Source organism: Nerophis lumbriciformis, linkage group LG24 (assembly GCF_033978685.3).
Source record: "Nerophis lumbriciformis linkage group LG24, RoL_Nlum_v2.1, whole genome shotgun sequence".
Lineage (NCBI taxonomy): Eukaryota > Metazoa > Chordata > Actinopteri > Syngnathiformes > Syngnathidae > Nerophis > Nerophis lumbriciformis.
Window position 1 is genome coordinate 42100685 of NC_084571.2, and position 26170 is coordinate 42126854.

The following is a 26170-nucleotide window of genomic DNA, read 5'->3' on the forward strand; positions in this document are numbered from 1 at the left end:
AGGAGTTACCGACGCACGGAAAGTGCCCTGTGACGTCAGACGTGCGACGTCTCCCGGAACTTTCTAGAATGTAGCAGCAGCATCACGCTAGCTCCCCGCCTTGTGGATTATTTTTATCAAGATTTCTCTTTCAAAATCGCCTGAACCGTCGAAGGTAATGTCGAGTGGGATATTTGTTTCCGCATATTTAAGACTCTCATTTGAGTTTGCTGTCTTTGTTAGGCGGCACTATTTTAGCGGACTCCTCGCTTCAAGCTAACGTTGGCTGGCCGGCATCATGTCCAGGATAGACTACAGCGTGTGGGACCACATCGAGGTGTCGGACGACGAAGATGACACCCACCCGAACATCGACACTCCCAGCCTCTACAGGTGGCGCCACCAGGTACAAGTCACCCTTCTCATTGGAGGCCAGCTCCTTAGTGGCTCTCCGTGACGTCATGCTTGCTCGAAAACTTGCATGCAGTTACAATGTCAATCAATCAATGTTTACTTATGTAGCCCTAAATCACCAGTGTCTCAAAGGGCTGCACAAGCCACAACGACATCCTCGGCTCAGATCCCACATCAGGGCAAGGAAAAACTTAACCCAGTGGGATGACAATGAGAAACCCTTGGAGGGGACCGCAGATGTGGGGGACATCACAGACACAAGGTCACTAACCCAGCAGCGAGCCGAATTGCAGCACTGCAGAATACTCTACAGCGCACCCAGCTGCGGGGACTAGACCCAGCAGGCCCCAACCAAGACGGGCATCCAGAAGTGGTGAGGGGTAGGATCCAGGCGCCCCAGACACAGCCTGGCTGCTGTTGCCTAAGGTGCCAACCCCTGGCGGACAGAGAGCGCGAGGGCAAGACCGGGCCGACACCCGACAAGCCAACCACAGTGTTTCCCACAGGACAGGCATCTATTTGTGGTGGTGTGGTCGGGGGGTGGGGGGTGGCGGCGGCAGCGGCGATGACCAAGAAGAACGCGGAGTTGGAATATAATTACAACATTTTATGTACATATTTATATACAGATTTGAACAATTAGTGATTCACTGAAATATATTTATTAATTGTGGTTCTTACAAAAAATATATCTTATAAAATATAAAAGCTAAAATGTCTCTTAAAGCTCTGCCCCTTTAATTAGTGAATACTAAATAATTTAACTTTAGCCTACTACTACAACCATATTATTTACCAGCAACATGAAGTGAAACAGGCAGAGGTGTCCTGCCACAGTCAGTCAACCTCCTTCTCCTCCTCCTCCTGCTGCTGAACAGGTCGCACCTGTGGTCCGGACTGTAGGCCTACCTCCTCTCCAAGTCGAGCCCTTTTCGGCCGTTTAAAAATATTTTTCTATACTCATCTGTGTGAAGGAGTGAACATCCAACATTAGAATTTATTACTAACGAGCAGAAGCGCTCTATGTACAGTGCCGTCTAACCTTAAGTGGCAGCAGCTCAACACATGCAGGGTTCAACGTTAAGGTTTTTTTCTACTTGCCCGACTTCTCAAATCTACTTGCCCCAATATTTTTACTTGTCCTGCCTAGGTTTTTTTCTGGCTGTGTAGTGCTCATGGCTTATATCTCACTAAAATTCTTCCCGTTGACTATTTACAACACTACACAGTATTTATTATTATTATTATTATTATTATTATTATTATTATTATTATTATTATCTATAATTACATTTAAATGGCATTGCATACATGTAAAATTAAATGGTATTTCACATTATTTGACCAGTAGCAGTTACACTCATATGAACAGGTCAGCCACCTGTTTAAAGCCCGATCACAGTTGAAATCTTAAAATGAAGGGCTTTTAATGGCCAAAACATTAACCTGGACAACATTTTAACAGCTGGTTGGCTCAGATTTTATTCTTTTCATTGCATTCACATGCTGCAGTGGACAGTGGACAATTTAGCTTCAGTCCATGTGTGTTTATTGACAACATGGTTATAACCTGGACACGTTAGCTCGTCTGTAGGGTAACACGTGACTTTTACTACGTTCGTCTGCCCCGGCCCACGAGTCAAACAGCGGCGGTGTTAATGAAGCAGCGGATTAACGTTAAATATATGACGAGCCGCGAGCGATGCAGCTATAACATATCTACCTAGAACCTATATTACCCTCGTAATTTTGATCCCGTTTCGTCCGTCCGTCCGTCCCTCTTCTTCTTCTTCTTCTTCTTCTTCTGGCCCACCAGGTGAATTAAGTGCTATTGGCGGAGTTACCGCCACCTACTGCGCCGGAGTTGTAACTACAAGCAACATTCACAGACAGTCCCATTGCTTTTATGAGCGGTCGAGCGAGTCAAAAGCCGAAAAATCCATTTGTGGCGGACGTAATTCTTTCGTGGCGGGCCGCCACAAATAAATGAATGTGTGGGAAACACTGAACCAACATGATAACAAATGAGAACGCCAGCCCCGACAACCACCGTGCACGCGCCGCCACAAACCACAACATCCGCCGGAAGTGAAGACCGCTGACCACCCAATCCGCCTCTATTTATAAAAATGTAATACCTCACACTAGGGCTGGACGATATGGCCTTTTTTAAATATCTCGATATTTTTAGGCCATATCGCGATACACAATATATATGTGGATATTTTTGCCTTAGCCTTGAATGAACACTTGATGCATATAATCACAGCAGTATGATGATTCTATGTGTCTACATTAAAACATTCTTCTTCATACTGCATTAATATATGCTACTTTTAAACTTTCAGGCAGAGAGGGAAATCACAAGTAAAAGTGTATTTATTAAAGAGTTATTAAGCAGTGGCACAAACATTCATGTCATTTCAAAAGAGAAAGTGCAAGATTGTCAAGAGACATTTTAAAACAAGCTATTAGTGCACTTTTGTGCATGATGTCACTAAGATGACTTATCAAAACAACACTCAATTAAAGTGCACTTTTTGTACAGAACGCCACTACAATAGTTTAAAACAAATAAAGTGCACTTTTGTGCATGATGTCACACAAGATATTTCAATAAGTGTCAAATAAAATTGAGCTGCATATCAAATAGTATATGTCATACGGTGTTGATGTGGGAATGGTTGCTTCAGCATTTTGTGGGTGTGGCACCGAACGGAGATGTTGACATGCGGAGTTTGAAGCACTCTTCATTCTCTAGCGGGTGACTTTTCAAATGATGCTACAAATTAGCAGTGCTGCTAATTGTTCGACATATTCCCACTTGAAGCCGAACCACCGTCAGATGATGGACCCCCTGCTGTTTTTCTTGGGGAATTAATTCTTCCTCCATTTGTTACCAGATTCGCACCTTCTTTGTCTAGTATTACCACTCGCACCACTCCGTTAGCATCACAGCTAATGTTACCATGTCGATACCTCTCTGCTCCGCGGGAGCGTGTGACGTTACACACGTGACATGTGTAGTCTCTGTGAGAAGGAGAGACAAGAAAGAGGGAGAAACGCGTGCAGTGTAATGCCCACAACTGCGTGAGAACGTATAATCGAATATCACGATATAGTCATTTTCTATATCGCACAGAGACAAACCCGCAATATATCCAGTATATCGATATATCGCCCAGTCCTACTCAACAGCGCACCCAGTTGCCGCGGTAGATGCAGGGACTAGACTCAGCAGGCCCCAACCAAGACAGGCATCCAGAAGGGGTGAGCGGTAGGACCCAGGGGCCCCAGACACAGCCTGGCTGCTGTTGCCTGAGGTGCCAACCCCTGGCGGACAGAGAGCGCGAGGGCAAGACCGGGCCGACACCCGACAAGACAACCAACAAGACAACAAATGAGAACGAAGCTGGCCGGTTCGCCGAGGTCTCTGCATGGCAATGGCAGACCACCAGACCACAGTTCTTGGAACAGCACCCCCGAACCCTAACACACCCGATCATGTGATGTGGGAGTGTATAAGGTGTCCAGTGCCTACTTAACATTAGGACCTCTTGTTCCTCTAGATGTGTGTGTGACAATTCTAGCTCATTTTGACCATAACTAAATAATGCTAGCAAACACATTGAGTTGTACACTCATAAAAATGTTGCATAAAAGCGGAAAACATTTACATGATTAAAGAGAATATGTGTTCGGTAGTGACAGTTTGTAAAGATATACACTGGTTTCCAGACTGAGCAACACATTTATTTAGAAACGTTTGGATCGAGTGACTTACCATGCAGTAGTGATGGGTTGATGAGGCGTCATGAAGCGTTTCGACACATTGCAAAACTGTATTGATACTGTGTCGATACTGTGTCACTAAATACTGACATCTGCTGGACATTAAAAATCCCTACAGGCAACCTATGGACCGACTCAACTGACACTGATTTGATGCCCTAGTACAGGGGTCACCAACCTTTTTGAAACCAAAAACTACTTCTTGGGTACTGATTAATGCCAAGGGCTACCAGTTTGATACACACTTAAATAAATAAATATATTGTCATTTGTAAGTTACACGTAAGTGTGATTTAAACAAGAATAGCTAAATAAATAAATTTATATATATAAAAAAAATGAGTATTTCTGTCTGTCATTCCGTCGTACATTTTTTTTCCCTTTTACGGAAGGTTTTTTGTAGAGAATAAATTATGAAAAAAACACTTGCCGTAATTGAACGGTTTAAAAGAGGAGAAAACAAGAAAAATGTAAAATAAAATTTTGAAACATTTTATCTTTATCATTCAAAATTCAACCGACAAAAAGAAGAGAAAAACTAGCTTATTTTAATCTTTTTGAAAAAATAAAAAAAATAATTTATGGAACATCATTAGTAATTTTTCCTGATTAAGATACATTTTAGAATTTTGATGACATGTTTTAAATTGGTTAAAATCCAATCTGCACTTTGTTAGAATATTTAACAAATTGGACCAAGCTATATTTCTAACAAAGACAAATCAGTATTTCTTCTAGATTTTCCAGAACAAAAATTTTAAAAGAAATTCAAAATACTTTGAAATAAGATTTAAATTTGATTCTACAGATTTTCTAGATTTGCCAGAATATTTTTTTTGAATTTTAGTCATAGTAAGTTTGAAGAAATGTTTCACAAATATTCTTCGTCGAAAAAACATAAGCTAAAATATGAATTATTCTTTACAATAAAAAATACATAAATTTACTTGAACATTGATTTAAATTGTCAGGAAAGAAGAGGAAGAAATTTAAAAGGTAAAAAGGTATATTTGTTTAAAAATCCTAAAATCATTTTTAAGGTTGTATTTTTTCTCTAAAATTGTATTTCTAAAAGTAATAAGAAGCAAAGTAAAAAATAAATGAATTTATTTAAACAAGTGAAGACCCATCCATCCATCCATCCATTTTCTACCGCTTATTCCAAGTGAAGACCAAGTCTTTAAAATATTTTCTTGGATTTTCTAATTCTATTTGAGTTTTGTCTCTTTTAGAATTAAAAATGTCGAGCAAAGCGAGACCAGCTTGCTAGTAAATAAATACAATTTAAAAAATAGAGGCAGCTCACTGGTAAGTGCTGCTCTTTGAGCTATTTTTAGAACAGGCCAGCGGGCGACTGATCTGGTCCTTACGGGCTACCTGGTGACCGCGGGCACCGCGTTGGTGACCCCTGCCCTAGTATATACAATAATATAAACCAAGTCATTGTATTTCATTTAGGATTATTTCATATCTTCATTTAAATAAAAATATATTTTTATCTTTTTTAGATACAGTCAATAAATAATGTGAACATGTATCATAACATGGAAATCTAAGAGAACGTGTTGTGGATGATTGTGGACTGGGAATTTTTTTAATTTTAATTTTTTACACATTTTTATAAAAAAAAAAATTTAAAAAAAAAGTTTTTAGACGATTTCTCTTCTTAGTTATTATTTCTCCGGCTGTAGAAAAGAGCCGCTCACAGGGCACAGAGGAGGCGTCAGTGCGACACAGTTGGCGTATCGGTCACGTGACCAAAACAGCTCATGATCGGTCACGTAACTTTCTAAAAGCGGTACGCGCACCGGCACAGGGTTTTGCTCTATGAGCTCGACGCATGCGCCGATGCATCGGTTTTGCCGGACCCATCACTACCATGCAGCCATGAGGGGCAGAAATGTAATGTCGCTTCCTGGTCAAAAATGTAGGAGTGTGGCCTAAATCCAGAATCAGCCACGCTTCTAAAGCTATTTTGTTCCGGGAGTGACATAAAAACTTTGGACATTTTTTATTTTTTTTTTGCAAAGTTTTTTTAATTAAAACATTTTACCCACAATAAATGTCTTTCAACCTCTGTTTGAACTTTGTCATATAAGATCTTTTAAATTACAGCATTGAAATGAATGTAAAAAATGTTTTAAGCGTGGTATTTTCATAAATTGAAATGTAGCCATCAAACAGCAGTTTAAATGATTGTTATATGCTCAGGCCCGTGTGGATCGAATGGAAGAATTCCAGAAGAAAACCCAAGACCTGACCAAGGGGCTGACGGAGTCCCGTCGCAAGTTAACGGAAACGCAGAAGAAAGTCCAGGAAATGAGCCTCTCGGACGAGGACAAAGCCGACGTGAGCAAACTGAAGACGGAGGAGAAGAAGCTGAAGAAAGAGGAGCGCGACTGGGAGAGGAAGCTGGAGGACCACCGCCGGGAGGAGAAGAAGATGCCGTGGAACGTGGACACGCTCAGCACAGAAGGCTTCAGCAAGGTAAGGAGCAGAGTTCAGACAGTGTTTTTATATATACATTCGGCCATGTTATCTACCCTATAAATGCTTGTAATATATTTCAACCATCCCATTTTTTATGACTTTAAATGTTACGCAATAGGATAATATTTTTTTCCTTTTATTAAACAAATAATATTTAACAAATAGCTTACTTTATTAAAGGAAATACTTTTCATAAAATAATCATACATAAATGTAATTGATGGTTAAAGGGTTCCCACACCTGCTCTGTAATGTGCCCGACAATTACCAGGAATTATACAACAAAATAAATTGTAAATGATTATACAGCCAGAAGAGAGACACAAAAATCGTGGAATATTTTGGGCACACCAGCCTGTTCAAAAAGACATGGTGTAATAAAGAAGTAGTAGAACAAAGAAATCTGGGTTTAAATAATGGAGTGCATCTTTTCCTCTAAGAAATCAACTAACAGTTAACTGGGTCCCCAGATGAACCATGAAGTTAGACATAAACAATTACTATTTTTTTAGTCAAGTCATTTCGCTCTAAATTATTTTCTTTCAATCTTCTTATCAAACACTTTCTCATAAGTCCTGTGGCTTTACGTTGGCTGCAGTCCCTTTTATTAACGCTAGGTTTTGCTGCGGTCCCTGCTATTAACGCTAGGTTTTGCTGCGGTCCCTGCTATTAACACTAGGTTTTGCTGCGGTCCCTGCTATTAACACTAGGTTTTGCTGCGGTCCCTGCTATTAACACTAGGTTTTGCTGCGGTCCCTGCTATTAACACTAGGTTTTGCTGCGGTCCCTGCTATTAACGCTACGTTCTGCCTTGGCTGCACATGCCGCTTTGTACTGCTTCCATAAATCTTTACGATGGTGACTTTTAGATTTCATTGTGTTGAAGCTCGTCTTTAATCTGCCCCGTTTATTTCTCCAGAACACGTCCATCCATTCATGATCAGCACATTCCAAATAAATCCCTAATGTCGTTTTAATAATATCAACTTTATGAATGGCTTGTTCTTCAATGCAGAAGCTTGCATAATAATGGCTGCTTTTGCGTTTGGTACATTACTACATGTGTCCTATACATACGTTTGGTACATTACTACATGTGTGCTATACACAGGCTTTCAACGGGGGAAAAGATTTATAATGACTCTTAAAGGTTAACACTAGGGCTGCAGCTAACGATTATTTTTCTATCGATTAATCTATAGATTATTTTTTCGATTAATCGGTTAATCTATAGATTATTTTTTTCCGATTAATCTATAGATTATTTTTCCTTTTACCGATTTTTTTTTAATTTAAAATGAAGAGGAAAAAATAAATGTAGGCCAGTTTTTTCAAAAGGCATGGCTTTTATTTACAAAAAAAAAAGTATGGCCACTCAGTCAACATTGACAACAACATGACAAAATATTCTGTAACAATGTAAACATTTAAAACTTTTAACATTTAACAAAATTAAAAGTAGCTTATTTGCTTTTTAATGTGCAAATATAAAAGTAAACATCCAGTGCAAATCTTAATATTCTGGAATAGTATAAGCATTTCAAAAGTAAAAGTATTGCTTATTTTGCTTTAAAATGTGCAAAAATAAAGATAAACATCCAATACAAAAAAGTGCAAAACGGAAATATTCTGTAACAAGTGTAAACATTTCAACAAAAGTAAAAGTATTGCTTATTTGCTAAAATGTGCAAAAATAAAGCTAAACATCCAATACAAAAAAGTGTACAGTGTAAACATTTCAACAAAAGTAAAAGTATTGCTTATTTTGCTTAATAACACAACAATGATAGTATGATTAAAGTGAAAGTTAATTGTTGGTTTGTACATAGTATATGTAACTGTTAATGTTGTAAAAGGTATTTGCACAACTAATTAACGTTAGCGTTTGTGACACGTCTTGTGCCGTGGGGTTCTTTCAGGACCGACAGACTGAACGCCAGACGGCTTTGCCAGGTTTACAATCTTTTAATTTTACACAAAGTCTTTTCTCTTCCAACTGCGCGGATCGCGCACCTGGGCACGATTGCGGCGTCGCTCCCGGCGCGCCCCGCCTCGCCGCTCGCTCGCCGCCGCCGCCTCTCCACAGCGTTAAAGAGGAGCGCGTCTTTGTAAACACTGAACAGGCACGCCAAACGCGCCTCCCAGAGCGAAACGGTGCTTTAGTTTATGAATTTACAACGCAGATACAAATGACACATTCATGTTTTTGTGTAATAATGACAACGTATACGCACGCGGACGATTGACTTGTTGATGGTGATGGCAAGAACGCTGTCGGGGGTTTTCTTTTCAAATGTTCGTTCATAGCCGTTGTGCTGCTATGATAGGCCATTTCCGCTCGACACAGTGTGCATACAACAACATTATTAGGCCGTTTATTGAAATACTCCCACACTTTTGACGACTTTTGGCGTGCTTTTTTCCCCTCGCTCGCATCGTCTGCTTTGCGCTCCGCCATGACAGTAAAGTAGTGTGACGTAAATATGCGACGCGCCGACGCACAAAAACGGCGTCGACGTATTTACGTAACCGATGACGTCGACTATGTCGACGCGTCGTTTCAGCCTTAGTTAACACTGTACAGTAGATCCCTGCCTATTTGCGGTATGAAATCATCACACATTATTTTGTATTATGTCAAGCAGAAGAAAAGCAACAAGTTAAACATTCAATACTTAATTTTCTTTTATAAAGTATGAACTGCAGCACATTTTATGGACATATTGTATTATTTTAGTCATTAAAACAGACTTTTTGTTTAAAACAAATTACTTTACAAAGCTATTTTTTGTTTATGTATCATTTTTTGTAATCATGCAGTAGATTTAAATGAATATATCACAAAGTTAAGTTTTTTTCTCTGCATTTTTTTAGTTAAAATTACCATATTGATTAGACCAGTGGTTCTCAAACATTTTTCAACAAGTACCACCTCAAAAAAAACTTGGCTCTCCAAGTACCACAATAATGACAATCATCAAGTTACAGTAGCGTCGTCGGCCTAAGTATTCATTGAAAACAAGGCAGAGGTTTTATTCAACAAGTATATTTAATATTTTTGGCCACAGTATCATTACACACAGTTTGAACAGTAACACTATGTATGACTATAGGAAAATAAAACACTGTACTTTAATCAAGTGATTTTTTTTTTTTTGCCATACCACTAGATGGAGCCTGCATACCACTAGTGATACACATACCACAGTTTGAGAATCTCTGAATTAGGCTAAGTTATTACCGATCATAATTAATTAATCTATTACCGGACACCTTCTATGTTAGCTACTTCTCTTTGTTTATAATTTATATTTTCTGCTGGATCTACTCTCTATCTTATGCTGCAGCTGTTACATACTCAGTGGCCTAGTGGTTAGAGTGTCCGCCCTGAGATCGGTAGGTTATGAGTTAAAACCCCGGCCGAGTCATACCAAAGACTATAAGAATGGAACCCATTACCTCCCTGCTTCGCACTCAGCATCAAGGGTTGGAATTGGGGGTTAAATCACCAAAAAATGATTCCTGGGCGCGGCACCGCTGCTGCCCACTGCTCCCCTCACCTCCCAGGGGGTGAACAAGGGGATGGGTCAAATGCAGAGGACACATTTCACCACACCTAGTGTGTGTGTGACAATCATTGGTACTTTAACTTTATACTGTAATATTGTACATGATAATTGTTATATATTGTATATATGATATAAACATATAATATAGTATATCAGTATATATCATATACTTTACATACCGGTATATTATGTAAATATTACATATATGTTATATTTTATATTGCTACTACAGTACATTTTTAGTCTATTTTATACCTGCATTGGATCATTAAAGTTTGTCTAAGTATAAGTCTAAAAAAAAATGTTATCGCTTGACTTCACTACACAGAATGTTACCTTGATGCTAGAAGTTAGATGGTTTAAAAGTGCTTTCAGAAAGCAACGTGCTGTTGTGTGCATCTGTAGCTTTAGTGCTAATGAGTCGTGTTTGTCCACATGTGCCTCCAAAGAATATAGAAAGTGGTTGCAGCATTTTGTATTGGTACACATTTCAGCACAAAACATTATACCGTATGCCTTAACTTGTTTTTTTATGTTTAAAATTGAATTGAAAATGTGTTTAATAACTAAGAGCCTATGGAAAATGAGACATTTGAGCTTTTTATGTAGGCGGTAGAGATGCGCGGATAGGCAATTTATTTCATCCGCAACCGCGTCAGAAAGTCGTCAACCATCCGCCATCCACCCGATGTAACGTTTGATCAGAACTGCACCCGCCCGCCATCCGCCCGCACCCGCCCGAAGTTTTATTTACGGAGGCAATAATTGAGCATGGATTTCCAATCGCACTGGCTGATCACATGGGACAGTTAAATGTTTGTAATGCAACCTTTAAAAATCATTACGCGGTGATCGCGGTCCCAAAAATAAACTTTTCTTGCATGATAATGTCCAGAAAAATTCGCTTTATATTACTATAGAGTCCTTTTAACGAATGAGTTTGATGGTTTATCACAAACCTTAAATGAAAGAAGTCCTTTGTTCTCCTGCACCTGCATGCGCTTTGGCCTTGCTTCGTGTTTGGTGCGCAATCCTGTCGGCTGTATTTCACAGCACGACATACTGTTAAAAGTGTTTATACTATTTATGCTTTCAAGTCCAAGTTGAAGAAATCTTGTTAAATGTTGACAGCATAACTACCAAAATACAGAAGTATGTCCTTAATATTTTTGCAGTGCTATTTCTGTTGAAAAGTTAAAATGATTACATTAGAGATGTGATGTGCCACTTTTCAAGTGTCTGATGGCTTAAATTAATTTTCATTAATTTTTCATATTTTGAATTCTTTTGCAAGGCTTACAAAAAAACTACATTTGAATTGTAATTCCATGCTATTGACAGGACTATTAATTTTAATGAAGTTAGCTTACCATGTTTACAGTATGATAATTGTGATAGAAATGTGAATTTTAGGCACAGAATATTTTTTACAATTGAACAAGGCAGTAGATTATACAAGCTTGGACAGAAAGTTAATAATGACACCAATTTTTTTTTTAATGGAATTGTTTAGTACTGTTTTACCATTTGTTTACGGTACTGTAAAAAGTGTTTATACTGTTTATACTTTCAATTAACAAATTGAAGTCTTGTGAAAGGTTGACAGGATAACTGGCATTAACTGTCAAAATAATTTCAAACTATTGAAGTTAGCTTACAGAATAAACATGTCAATCAACCCATATGATTTTTGCTGTAATATTTTTGTTTTGAAAAGTCACTGTGACTGATAGAAAAGTGATGGTTTTAGCAACATTTTAACCTGTCTGAATGCTAATAATCATTTTGCGTCGGGGGGCGAAGCCCTGAACCCCCCACTAGGACTTTGTCCTGGACCTACCGGGGCCTGCGGCCCTTGGACCCTGGCTACTAGGTTTCTCTGATTTCAAAAGTTGGCAGGTATGGTGAGGTTATAAAGCTTTTGCCTGTTAAAGAAAGGAGACTGATCCAATGCAGTACAGACTTTCGCGTGCCACGCTGTCACGACCCAGACGCACACCAGTGCGCAATCATATGGGAGCCGCGCTGAGCGCACCTCCAAGCACTCCAGCGCCATCCATTTTCAGGGCTAGTTGATTCGGCAGGTGGGTTGTTACACACTCCTTAGCGGGTTCCGACTTCCATGGCCACCGTCCTAGCTGCTGTCTATATCAACCAGGGTGAGCCCCACCACTTTCGTGAGCGCACTGCGCGCGGAGTGACCCCTGTTACGCGCCCCCGGCAACAGGGGTGGCGGGCAGGTAAGCTGCGCGGGCGGAGCGCGCGGAGTGACCCATGTTACGAGCCCCCGGCCACGGGGGTGGCGGGCAGGTAAGCTGCTTACCTGCTGCGCGTGACGCCGGCCGCGGCGAAGGCGGACGAGGCGGGGTGTCGGTGCGGTGGGCGCGGTAGTGACCCTGGACGTGCGTCGGGCCCTTCTCGCGGATCGCCTCAGCTACGGCTCTCGGGGGAAGGGGCCTCGGTCCCGGACCCCGGCGAGGCATCCCTTCTCCGCTCCGTAAAAGTGTCCATCTCTTTTCTTTTTTTTTCTTCTGTTGTGGCATATGCTGCAGGTGCCTGCTCGTTTTTCGTATGTGGGTAACAACATTTAACTATGTATATATATTTCCCAATTGGTTTAACTGCCACCCGCAAAAAAAAAAAAAAAAAAAAAAAAAAAAATCTAATTAATCCGCCCGACCTGACCCGCGCGCGGATAAAATCTTATTTTTTTTAATTTCATCCGCCCGATCCGCGGACTCCGCGGTTGTGCCCGCAAACCGCGCATCTCTAGTAGGCGGTGTCCTTTATTTGCGGTGTTTACTCATTTGTGCGGGGGTCTTGTAACAGATAGCGAAGATCCATCCCATATATGACCTTTGCATATAATTACAGTATAAAAGCAAAGCTTCATCTTAAACTTGCACATTCTGTTTTGTCTGTGCTTGTTTTTGTGACGACGAAATAACACCATGCGTCTTCTCACTGGAAAGTTCCACTGATGACTGAGAAACACTCTCAAAAACAAAACCTTTTGTGGTTTCCTGATTTTTATTTTTGGAGCTTTTGTCTTTTGACATCACCCCACAGAGCATTGTCAACCTCAAACCGGAAGCTGAAGAAGAGTCTGAGGAAGACAAGGAGAAGAAGCACAAGTCCTTTGTGGAAAAATATGAGAAGGAGATCAAGCATTTTGGTGAGGGTTTGAATAGTTTTTATGTTGTGGTGTTGACATGTGCTCATCCTGTCTGTTGTGTTGATTGGCAGGCATGCTACGGCGCTGGGATGACAGCCTGAAGTACTTGTCTGACAACTCTCACCTGGTTTGTGAAGAGACTGCCAACTACCTGGTCATCATGTGCATCGACCTGGAAGTGGATGAGGCAAGTACTTTCACATTTTGACCTACTGTAGTTTCTGCATGAATAGCATTGATTATTTAGCACTTTGACTTTGGCTGCCACACAATCATCCTCCTTTAGAAACACGCCTTGATGGAGCAAGTGGCTCATCAGACCATCGTCATGCAGTTCATTCTGGAATTGGCAAAAAGCCTCAAGGTGGACCCACGGGGATGCTTCCGTCAGTTCTTCGCCAAGATAAAGGTGGGTTTATGTGCATGTGGATAAATTTAAAAAAAGTATATTTTATACCTGCATTATCCTTTCCATCCCTTGTAAGTGAGCTACTGTGTGGAACAATTTCCCTTGTGGATCATTAAAGTGTGTCTAAGTCAAAATATCCTTCAAATGATGTGTGCGGTGTCCTCCAAAGACGACAGATCAGCAGTATCAGGACGCCTTCAACGACGAGCTGTCGTCCTTTAAGGACCGGGTGCGTACCCGGGCCAAGATTCGCATTGAAAAAGCCATGAAAGAATACGAGGAGGAGGAGCGACAGAAACGACTTGGACCCGGAGGACTTGACCCTAATGATGTATACAAGTCTCTACCACAGGCAAGTCCTCCTACTTTTCAGCAGTTATGTTCCCTTATATTTTGTATAATTTTTTGTCAAATTATTATCGTTTTTGTAATCCAATTAATCACACTTTTGAATTTGGGTTAGTCATGATAACTCAGTCTATTACTAGCTAGTAGTGATGGGTTGATGAGGCGTCATGAAGCGTTTCGACACATTGCAAAACTGTATTGATACTGTGTCGATACTGTGTCACTAAATACTGACATCTGCTGGACATGAAAAATCCCTACAGGCAACCTATGGACCGACTCAACTGACACTGATTTGATGCCCTAGTACAGGGGTCACCAACCTTTTTGAAACCAAAAACTACTTCTTGGGTACTGATTAATGCGAAGGGCTACCAGTTTGATACACACTTAAATAAATAAATATATTGTCATTTGTAAGTTACACGTAAGTGTGATTTAAACAAGAATAGCTAAATAAATGAATTTATATATTAAAAAAAAAGGGTATTTCTGTCTGTCATTCCGTCGTACATTTTTATTTTCCTTTTACGGAAGGTTTTTTGTAGAGAATAAATGATGAAAAAAACACTTAATTGAACGGTTTAAAAGAGGAGAAAACACGAAAAAAATTAAAATAAAATTTTGAAACATAGTTTATCTTCAATTTTGACTCTTTAAAATTCAAAATTCAACCGACAAAAAGAAGAGAAAAACTAGCTAATTTGAATCTTTTTGAAAAAATTAAAAAAATAATTTATGGAACATCATTAGTAATTTTTCCTGATTAAGATACATTTTAGAATTTTGATGACATGTTTTAAATTGGTTAAAATCCAATCTGCACTTTGTTAGAATATTTAACAAATTGGACCAAGCTATATTTCTAACAAAGACAAATCAGTATTTCTTCTAGATTTTCCAGAACAAAAATTTTAAAAGAAATTCAAAATACTTTGAAATAAGATTTAAATTTGATTCTACAGATTTTCTAGATTTGCCAGAATATTTTTTTTGAATTTTAATCATAGTAAGTTTGAAGAAATATTTCACAAATATTCTTCGTCGAAAAACTAGAAGCTAAAATATTTATTATTCTTTACAATAAAAAAAATTACTTGAACATTGATTTAAATTGTCAGGAAAGAAGAGGAAGAAATTTAAAAGGTAAAAAGGTATATTTGTTTAAAAATCCTAAAATCATTTTTAAGGTTGTATTTTTTCTCTAAAATTGTATTTCTAAAAGTAATAAGAAGCAAAGTAAAAAATAAATGAATTTAATTAAACAAGTGAAGACCCATCCATCCATCCATTTTCTACCGCTTATTCCAAGTGAAGACCAAGTCTTTAAAATATTTTCTTGGATTTTCAAATTCTATTTGAGTTTTGTCTCTTTTAGAATTAAAAATGTTGAGCAAAGCGAGACCAGCTTGCTAGTAAATAAATAAAATTTAAAAAATAGAGGCAGCTCACTGGTAAGTGCTGCTCTTTGAGCTATTTTTAGAACAGGCCAGCAGGCGACTGATCTGGTCCTTACGGGCTACCTGGTGACCGCGGGCACCGCGTTGGTGACCCCTGCCCTAGTATATACAATAATATAAATATTTCATTTAGGATTATTTCATATCTTCATTTAAATAAAAATATATTTTTATCTTTTTTAGATACAGTCAATAAATAATGTGAACATGTATCATAACATGGAAATCTAAGAGAACGTGTTGTGGATGATTGTGGACTGGGAATTGTTTTAATTTTATTTTTTTACACATTTTTATATAAAAAAAAAAAAAAAGTTTTTCCGACGTTTTACATTTTAGACTATTTTTCTTAGTTATTATTTCACCGGCTGTAGAAAAGAGCCGCTCACAGGGCACAGAGGAGGCGACACAGTTGGCGTATCGGTCACGTGACCAAAACAGCTCATGATCGGTCACGTGACTTTCTAAAAGCGGTACGCGCACCGACACAGGGTTTCGCTCTATGAGCTCGACGCATGCGCCGATGCATCGGTGTTGCCGGACCCATCACTACTAGCTAGCATCATTTAAATTAACTTTAAAAAAACTACCTCAATATTTGGACACAATTACAATTGTATTGTCAGAATATCATACAGTAACATTTTAAAAATGTTTCACTTGAATGTATGTCATTTATTTGCGCAAAACTGGCTAACAGTTTTTAGCTAAAGTATCGTTAGGTTTTACTTTGAAAGAAACTTGACCAGAGAGCACACCAGTCACAGTCTCCTCACTCATATTTAGATAATAATAATGCAATAGTTTTTTTTTGTGATAAATCACACAAGTTAACTTCTTTTTGTCAGCCCTAATTAAAATAAAAATAAAAATATATATATACATATATATATATTTAAACATGTCCAACAATAGTTAATAAGATGTCCATAATCTCACCCTGATGCTGTAATTTAAGTGTGAATTTAAAAGTGTTTTTAGTAAGTAATAGGGTTGCAACAATTTATCGATTATAAATAAATGATAAATGGGTTATACTTGTATAGCGCTTTTCTACCTTCAAGGTACTCGAAGCGCTTTGACACTATTTCCACATTCATCCATTCACACACACATTCACACACTGATGGAGGGAGCTGCCATGCAAGGCGCTAACCAGCAGCCATCAGGAGCAAGGGTGAAGTGTCTTGCTCAGGACACAACGGACATGACTAGGATGGTAGAAGGTGGGGATTGAACCCCAGTAACCAGCAACCCTCCGATTGAATAAATTAATTTGATTAGAAAATGGGTTGAATATATTGTGCTCCTGTGTTAAATTCCATCCATCCATCCATCTTCTTCCGCTTATCCGAGGTCGGGTCGCGGGGGCAGCAGCCTAAGCAGGGAAGCCCAGACTTCCCTCTCCCCAGCCACTTCGTCCAGCTCTTCCTGTGGGACCCCGAGGCGTTCCCAGGCCAGCCGGGAGACATAGTCTTCCCAACGTGTCCTGGGTCTTCCCCGCGGCCTCCTACCGGTCGGACGTGCCCTAAACACCTCCCTAGGGAGGCGTTCGGGTGGCATCCTGACCAGATGCCCGAACCACCTCATCTGGCTCCTCTCCATGTGGAGGAGCAGCGGCTTTACTTTGAGCTCCCCCCGGATGACAGAGCTTCTCACCCTATCTCTAAGGGAGAGCCCTGTCACCCGGCGGAGGAAACTCATTTGTACCCGTGATCTTGTCCTTTCGGTCATAACCCAAAGCTCATGACCATAGGTGAGGATGGGAACGTAGATCGACCGGTAAATTGAGAGCTTTGCCTTCCAGCTCAGCTCCTTCTTCACCACAACGGATCGATACAGCGTCCGCATTACTGGAGACGCCGCACCGATCCGCCTGTCGATGTCACGATCCACTCTTCCCTCATTCGTGAACAAGACTCCGAGGTACTTGAACTCCTCCACTTGGGGCAAGATCTCCTCCCCAACCCGGAGATGGCACTCCACCCTTTTCCGGGCAAGAACCATGGACTCGGACTTGGAGGTGCTGATTCTCATCCCAGTCGCTTCACACTCGGCTGCGAACCGATCCAGTGAGAGCTGAAGATCCTGGCCAGATGAAGCCATCAGGACCACATCATCTGCAAAAAGCAGAGACCTAATCCTGCAGCCACCAAACCAGATCCCCTCAACGCCTTGACTGCGCCTAGAAATTCTGTCCATAAAAGTTATGAACAGAATGGGTGACAAAGGGCAGCCCTGGTGGAGTCCAACCCTCACTGGAAACGTGTCTGACTTACTGCCGGCAATGCGGACCAAGCTCTGACACTGATCATACAGGGAGCGGACTGCCACAATCTGATACCCCATACTCTCTGAGCACTCCCCACAGGACTTTGCGAGGGACACGGTCAAATGCCTTCTCCAAGTCCACAAAGCACATGTAGACTGGTTGGGCAAACTCCCATGCACCCTCAAGGACCCTGCCGAGAGTATAGAGCTGGTCCACAGTTCCACGACCAGGACGAAAACCACACTGTTCCTCCTGAATCCGAGGTTCGACTATCCGGCGTAGCCTCCTCTCCAGTACACCTGAATAGACCTTACCAGGAAGGCTGAGGAGTGTGATCCCACGATAGTTGGAACACACCCTCCGGTTCCCCTTCTTAAAGAGAGGAACCACCACCCCGGTCTGCCAATCCAGAGGTACCGCCCCCGATGTCCACGCGATGCTGCAGAGTCTTGTGTTAGATTGAATTTATTTATTTTGTTTAATTGTATTTTTCAGTATCATGTGGCAGTATCAAAAATGTTTAAAATTTAAGTAAGGATATCATTTTTATTTTTATTTCACGCAAATTGATGCACTTGAAATATTTTATGTTATGGACAAAAAAAATGTTCATACATTATTTTTGGTAAGCTGCCTTTTTTTCTTTAATGTTAAGGATACAATGTCATGCAAAGGTGTACTTCAAACAATTGTATATGTTTTTCTTCACCATCACCGCCATTTGAGTGACAGACATGTTCGCCAATTAGAATTGTTGAGCTTCACGTTTGTTCGTCTTTTGCTCAAAACAAGGAAAAAGACGTCTCATTCTTTGCATGGCTTTCAGCACCTGAGCACGTTTATTTAACAGTAGAATTAACTGAACAAAGTGATCCCTCTTTTCAGTCATCCACAATCTTTGTCTCGTCTGTGGGCGAAGAGCGGCTTTACACAAACAAGACGCACGTACAGACAGTCTCCTTAAATGCATAGTAACAAAAATTAGGAGGAAAAAATATGATTACACAGCCAAATGTGGTAATATTTCAGCTTCAAATGGGATGGGCAATATGAGCCCATCAACACGGACGAATGAGAAGGAATGCAGTGATGGCAACAAACGGCAACGTCTGAACAAATTTTCTCAACTGGAAATAAAAAGCGCTTTAAGATGTTCAATATTGATTTACTGGTAAGTTAAAGCCCCACTTGAAAACTCTTTTGGTTGATTTTGGCGTCGCCGGTGGCCAAAGCGGTCGTGTTTTGCCTGAAGGATGGCCTCATTTCTAATGAGGACCAGCGCATAGCGTCGTAAATGGCCAGAAACTACTGTCACCTACGTACAAACTGACACGATCATACCACATATTTGACTCCAACTTTATATTTAATCATCGCATTGTTTTTTCTTTTTACAGTACTTTTGGGTTTGGTCGTATCAGTGTGGAACTGCCAACTGGCAAGCTGGTGGCTATTTATTGCTACCACACAAATTTCCGATAGCTAACATTAGCAATATCATTTTGATTTGAGCACTTAGTCACTTAGTTGTCCAGCAGGAACATTATCCCTCCTCGTCTTTGAGCTCACGCCAGCGACTGAAAGCCGGGCCAATGTTGATCCTTGACTGTCCTTTTATCCTGGTAGCCTCCCTTTTTTATTGTTTTAATTAGGGCCCGCATGGCCCATTGTATAAGGACTCCCAAAGGAAGTCCTTATGCAATGGGACATAAGGACCTATTGAATTTGTAAGGTTTTATTAGGGCCCGCATGGCCCATTGTATAAGGACTCCCTTTGGGAGTCCTTATCAGAATCAGAATCAGCTTTATTGTCATTACGCAAGGTAACGAGATTGAGGCCATTCCATACAGTGCGATGTGTGCATGCTAGAAAAACAATGTGCAAATATATAAAAATATAAAAAATGTAGAAGTGCAATGAATATGGTGTGAAATGAATATATACATGAAAAAAAACAAAAACAAAAAAAAACAGGGTGGTTGGTGGAATGGGTTATTGCACCGAAGAGAAGGCAGTTATGAGGGACAATGGGGCAATGGGACATAAGGACCTATTGAATTTGTAAGGTTTTATTATTATTATTATACCGGCCGCCTCTTTGAGCTACAATTTGACCCACTTAACATGCTTCAAAACTCACCAAATTTGACCCACACATCAGGACCTGCGAAAATTGCCTTTTAATAAAAAAAACCGAACCCCAAAAATAAAAATTGCGCTTTAGCGCCCCCTAGGAAAAAAAAAACTAGACTGCCTGTAACTCCCACTAGGAAGGTCAGAGAGACATGAAACAAAAACCTCTATGTAGGTTTGACTTAGACCTAGATTTCATAATTGTACATCTTTGGGCAAAAATCAACAGGAAGTTGGCGGCAATTCCCCCTTCAAGACAAAAAAGTACTAAAAACAGTCACTTTTGCCTCTTTGAGCTGTAATTTGACCCCCTTAACATGCTTCAAAACTCACTAAACTGAACGCACACATCAGGACTAGCAGAAATTGCGATCCAATAAAAAAACCTAACCCCAAATCTCAAAATTGCGCTCTACCGCAATTTTTGAATAAAACACAGAAAAAACTGCTCCTCGGAAGAAAAAAATGACAAAACTGCCTGTAACTCCCACCGGGAAGGTCGGAGAGACATGAAACAAAAACCTCTCCGTAGGTCTCACTTAGACCTACATTTCATAAATTGACAACCCCCAGCAAAAATCTACAGGAAGTTTGCTATTCCCCCTTCAAAACAAATTTTTTGTAAAAACCGGTCACCTTCCTTCAAAAACTATCTCCTCTGAGCGTGTTTGTCGTTTCGGCTTCAAACTAACACAGGAGATAGATTAAACCCTTGTGTATAAAATAACAGAACAGCTTTTTAATACCTGCTCCGGTTTTGATTTTATGACCCTTCAAAGACCCGCTGCGCTGATGCTGCTGTTTTTTAAGATGGCTGCTTAAAAGCAGGAAGCACCAACGTGCCCACACAATGCAGACAAGGTAGGTACACTAGACAAAAGTCTTGGGACACTTCAGACTAAAAGTAGACAAAAGTATTGGGACACTTAGGACTAGCACCTGCCAAATACGCGGGCCCGACCAATGCTGCTTGCAGCTTTAATTTTTTGTTGTTTTGTAGCTTCTGCCATGATGGCAGTAATTGCACTTAGCCTTTGTATCAACTTCCGGAAAAGAGGGAGTTGGCATATGCCGTAAAGCAGTCTGCACATTTGTGTTTTTTTGTGTGGCAAGGTTCCTGCCACCCTCCTCAAAGTCGCTAACTGCCAGTGAAAGCAATACAGAACCCTCAGGCCATGACAGAGGTGTCCATGTATCATCCCAAAAAGTATGAAGATATTTGATGAAGGTTGACAAGTAACTTAGTGCCGCTTAAAATTTTTGCTTACAGAAATGAGTCCATTTTATTTATTTATTGAGGATAACAATGTTATTTACCTTCCAATTACAGTTAATTGGTAAACAATTCTACGGTAATGAGTTTTAAAAGGTTACTGGTATTATTATACACAGCCCCTTTCCAAAAAAAATAAATACTAAAAAAAAAAAAAAAAACTAGAACAGCCTAATAGCTAGAACAAGCACACATATATCTAAAAAAAAGGCTTTTTTTAAAAAGAAGGGTTTTTAAGCCTTTTTTAAAAGCATCCACAGTCTGTGGTGCCCTCAGGTGGTCAGGGAGAGCGTTCCACAGACTGGGAGCGGCGGAGCAGAAAGCCTGGTCTCCCATAGTTCGGAGCTTTGTCCTTGGAGGTTGGAGGAGGTTAGACTGTCAGGTGTCGTGTGGAGGATTTGGGGGTGAGCAGTTCTTTGAGGTAGAGGGGGGCATTTTCATGAGCAAACTTCGCTTCGAAGCGATTCTGGACCACCATCCGCCGCCTCAGGAAGGGGAAGCAGTGCACTATCAACACCGTGTATGGTGAGGATGGTGTTCTGCTGACCTCGACTGCGGATGTTGTGGATCGGTGGAGGGAATACTTTGAAGACCTCCTCAATCCCACCAACACGTCTTCCTATGAGGAAGCAGTGCCTGGGGAATCTGTGGTGGGCTCTCCTATTTCTGGGGCTGAGGTTGCTGAGGTAGTTAAAAAGCTCCTCGGTGGCAAGGCCCCGGGGGTAGATGAGATCCTTAAGGCTCTAGATGCTGTGGGGCTGTCTTGGTTGACAAGACTCTGCAGCATCGCGTGGACATCGGGGGCGGTACCTCTGGATTGGCAGACCGGGGTGGTGGTTCCTCTCTTTAAGAAGGGGAACCGGAGGGTGTGTTCTAACTATCGTGGGATCACACTCCTCAGCCTTCCCGGTAAGGTCTATTCAGGTGTACTGGAGAGGAGGCTACGCCGGATAGTCGAACCTCGGATTCAAGAGGAACAGTGTGGTTTTCGTCCTGGTCGTGGAACTGTGGACCAGCTCTATACTCTCGGCAGGGTCCTTGAGGGTGCATGGGAGTTTGCCCAACCAGTCTACATGTGTTTTGTGGACTTGGAGAAGGCATTTGACCGTGTCCCTCGGGAAGTCCTGTGGGGAGTGCTCAGAGAGTATGGGGTATCGGACTGTCTGATTTTGGTGGTCCGCTCCCTGTATGATCAGTGTCAGAGCTTGGTCCGCATTGCCGGCAGTAAGTCGGACACGTTTCCAGTGAGGGTTGGACTCCGCCAAGGCTGCCCTTTGTCACCCATTCTGTTCATAACTTTTATGGACAGAATTTCTAGGCGCAGTCAAGGCGTTGAGGGGATCTGGTTTGGTGGCTGCAGGATTAGGTCTCTGCTTTTTGCAGATGATGTGGTCCTGATGGCTTCATCTGGCCAGGATCTTCAGCTCTCGCTGGATCGGTTCGCAGCCGAGTGTGAAGCGACTGGGATGAGAATCAGCACCTCCAAGTCCGAGTCCATGGTTCTCACCCGGAAAAGGGTGGAATGCCATCTTCGGGTTGGGGAGGAGATCTTGCCCCAAGTGGAGGAGTTCAAGTACCTCGGAGTCTTGTTCACGAGTGAGGGAAGAGTGGATGGTGAGATCGACAGGCGGATCGGTGCGGCGTCTTCAGTAATGCGGACGCTGTATCGATCCGTTGTAGTGAAGAAGGAGCTGAGCCGGAAGGCAAAGCTCTCAATTTACCGGTCGATCTACGTTCCCATCCTCACCTATGGTCATGAGCTTTGGGTTATAACCGAAAGGACAAGATCACGGGTACAAGCGGCCCAAATGAGTTTCCTCCGCCGGGTGGCGGGGCTCTCCCTTAGAGATAGGGTGAGAAGCTCTGTCATCCGGGGGGAGCTCAAAGTAAAGCCGCTGCTCCTCCACATGGAGAGGAGCCAGATGAGGTGGTTCGGGCATCTGGTCAGGATGCCACCCGAACGCCTCCCTAGGGAGGTGTTTAGGGCACGTCCGACCGGTAGGAGGCCACGGGGAAGACCCAGGACACGTTGGGAAGACTATGTCTCCCGGCTGGCCTGGGAACGCCTCGGGATCCCCCGGGAGGAGCTGGACGAAGTGGCTGGGGAGAGGGAAGTCTGGGCTTCACTGCTTAGGCTGCTGCCCCCGCGACCCGACCTCGGATAAGCGGAAGAAGATGGATGGATGGATGGAAACTGACGATTAGTTGGCGAAGCTCCAGGATTTGTTTGAGTGAAGTCTGCTTTTCTTAGGAGGGAGATTTTGGTGCTCACGGACACAAATCATTAAAAGTCCATTTTGTATTATCGGGAACCTTTAAAAATGCCTCACAAAGTCCTTTTTTTGTTTGTATTCATGTCCCTGAACTGCAGGAGATGCAGAAATGCTTTGATGAAAAGGACATCCAATTGTTGCAAGATGTTATCAGCAAGATGGATCCAACGGTGGGTGACTACAATCTGTTCCAGTAAAATCCTGGTCTTTGCTATCTGCATATTTTCTTATCTTTTTGCCTAAAATCGAGAGAGCTTTATGGATGCTGAGCAGGTGTAATATTTGTGCTCTAGGAGGCAAAGATGCACATGAAGCGCTGCATCGAGTCGGGACTTTGGGTCCCCAACTCCAAGCCGGATGAGGAGGACGAGAAAGAGGAAGACTCCACCTCCGAGGAGGTGAAGGCGGAGCCAGAAGAAGAAGCCAAGAATGAATGAGCATTTGTCCTGTCAGCGTGTCAGTAGTTTATGTTTCGCCTAATGCTCATTTTTGATTGACTGATTGAAGCTTTTATTATCATGCATCCCGCTTGGAACTGCAGCTTGTCTTGTTTAGGTCCAGCTTTCAATTCCAGTCCACTCATGTTGAGTATTACTACTCTTTTTGGACTTAGTCCCTCAGCAGTCACTGTCCTCCTTTTTTCTATAAACGCAACTTCATGCCAATTTACAGTATATGATTTATTATTTATTCATTGAACTATTTCATGCATGACTATCTGGCCCACAGGTTCCTTTCACATCTTGCATTAGAAGATTACTAACTACAGCAGAGCACTCCTGTCAGATAGAAGATCTTTGACTAGTGCTTTTGCAGTACGTCCTTTGAAACAGCAAAGTGCTCCTGTCAAATAGTGTAGTAGTACATCCTCAAAACAGCAGAGTGAGCCAATCCAATATAGGATCTTTGCAGTAAATCCTTTAAAACAGAAGCGTGCTCCTGTCATTCAGCAGATTATTCCTGGGTGTTTTTTTTGCTGCAGGTCTTTGAAAACAGCGTAGTGCTTCTTTTAAATAAAATATTTTTGACAAGTGTTTTTGCAGTACATATTTAAAAACAGAGTGCTCCTGTTCTTAATAGGATCTTTGACAAGTGTCCTTTAAAAACAACAGGGTGCTCCTGTCATAAAGTGGATCTTTGACAAGTGTTTTTTTTTTTTGCAGTTCATCTTTCAAAGACAGTGCTCCTGTCATTTATACAGGGGTGTTGACTTGTCCAATATAGGATCTTTGTCTTTAAAAACAGCAAAGTTGTTCTGTTAAATACGGGATGTTTTGACAAGTGTTTTTGCAGTACATCTTTAAAAGCAACAGAGTGCTCCTGTCCAATATAGGATCTTTGACAAGTGTTCTTAAAATAGAGTGCATCGGTTAAATACAGGATCTTTGACCAGTGTTTTTGCGGTACATCATTAAAAATGGCTGAACTGATCCTGTCATATAAAGGATCTTCTTTGTGTTTTGCTGTCAGTCTTTAAGGCAACAGAGGTCTCCTGTGCAGTATAGGATCTTTGACAAGTGTCTTTTAAAACAGTAGCGTGCTTCTGTTAAATATAGGATCTTTGACCAGTGTTTTTGCACTACACCCTCAAAACAGCTGAGTGCTCCTGTCAATATTTATGTTTTTGTTGCAGGTCTTTAAAACAACAGGGTGCTCCGGTCGTATGAAGGATCTTTGACTTCTGTTTTGCTGTAGGTCTTAAAAACAGCAGTTCTCCTATCCAATATAAAATAATGTGAATAGTGTTTTTGCAGTAAGTTTTTAGATGCAGCAGAGTGTTCCTGTAATATCAGACCTTTGACTAGTGTCGTCTTTGAAAACAGCAGAGTTCTCTTGGATCTTTGGCAGATGGTGCTTACTAAACAGCAGCATGCCCCTGTCGCATAGACGATCTTTGACTCGTTGGCGCAGTACGGGTCTTTAAAAGCAGCAGTGTAAACTGGTGAATATGCAGCTTCTATTATATAACAAATATGTGTGTAGTTTCCTTAGCTTGACGCTCCTCTTCGTTTTGTAACGTTTACTTGTCAACCTAATCCATACTTGCCAACCCTCCCGAATTTTCCGGGAGACTCCCGAAATTCAGCGCCTCTCCCGAAAACCACCCGATTTTCAGCCGGAGCTGGAGGCCACGCCCCCTCCAGCTCCATGCCGACCTGAGTGAGGACAGCCTTTTTTCACAACGGGAGGACAACTGGGTGACAAGAAATAAATCATCCAGACTAGAGATAAATTGTATTATTATGTTTATCTTACCTACAAATAAATATGTTTATTAATTAAAAAAATAAAAATATATTTATATATTTTGCTAAAAACATCAAAATTAATTGGATTTTTATTTGTATTTTTTTCTGACTCATTACATCCAGGCATTAGAATTATACATTAAAATAAACATATTTGAAATAATTAATTTTAAATTATCATAATAATTCATTTAAAATGACCATATTTAATTATTAAAATAATTGCTTGTTTATCAACAACTTTAGCATTTTATTCATTACATTTTGAAGCTCTCAGAAGCCAAGTTATGTTATATTCTTTAATATTTATTTATGCAAGTTTGAAGTATCAAT

At 41.0% G+C, this 26170-nt stretch overlaps 1 protein-coding gene across 1 annotated transcript; it reads left to right on the forward strand.

Moving 5' to 3' along the window:
* On the forward strand, positions 1-24253 carry cdc37 (cell division cycle 37 homolog (S. cerevisiae)). The gene is made up of 9 exons (XM_061982088.1): positions 1-154; positions 223-385; positions 6397-6672; positions 13314-13419; positions 13491-13606; positions 13706-13828; positions 13998-14180; positions 23687-23758; positions 23882-24253. Exons 2-9 carry the CDS (start codon positions 278-280, stop codon positions 24023-24025), a joined length of 1128 nt encoding a protein of 375 aa, XP_061838072.1. The 5' UTR covers positions 1-154; positions 223-277; the 3' UTR covers positions 24026-24253.
* The last annotated feature ends 1917 nt before the right edge of the window (positions 24254-26170 follow it).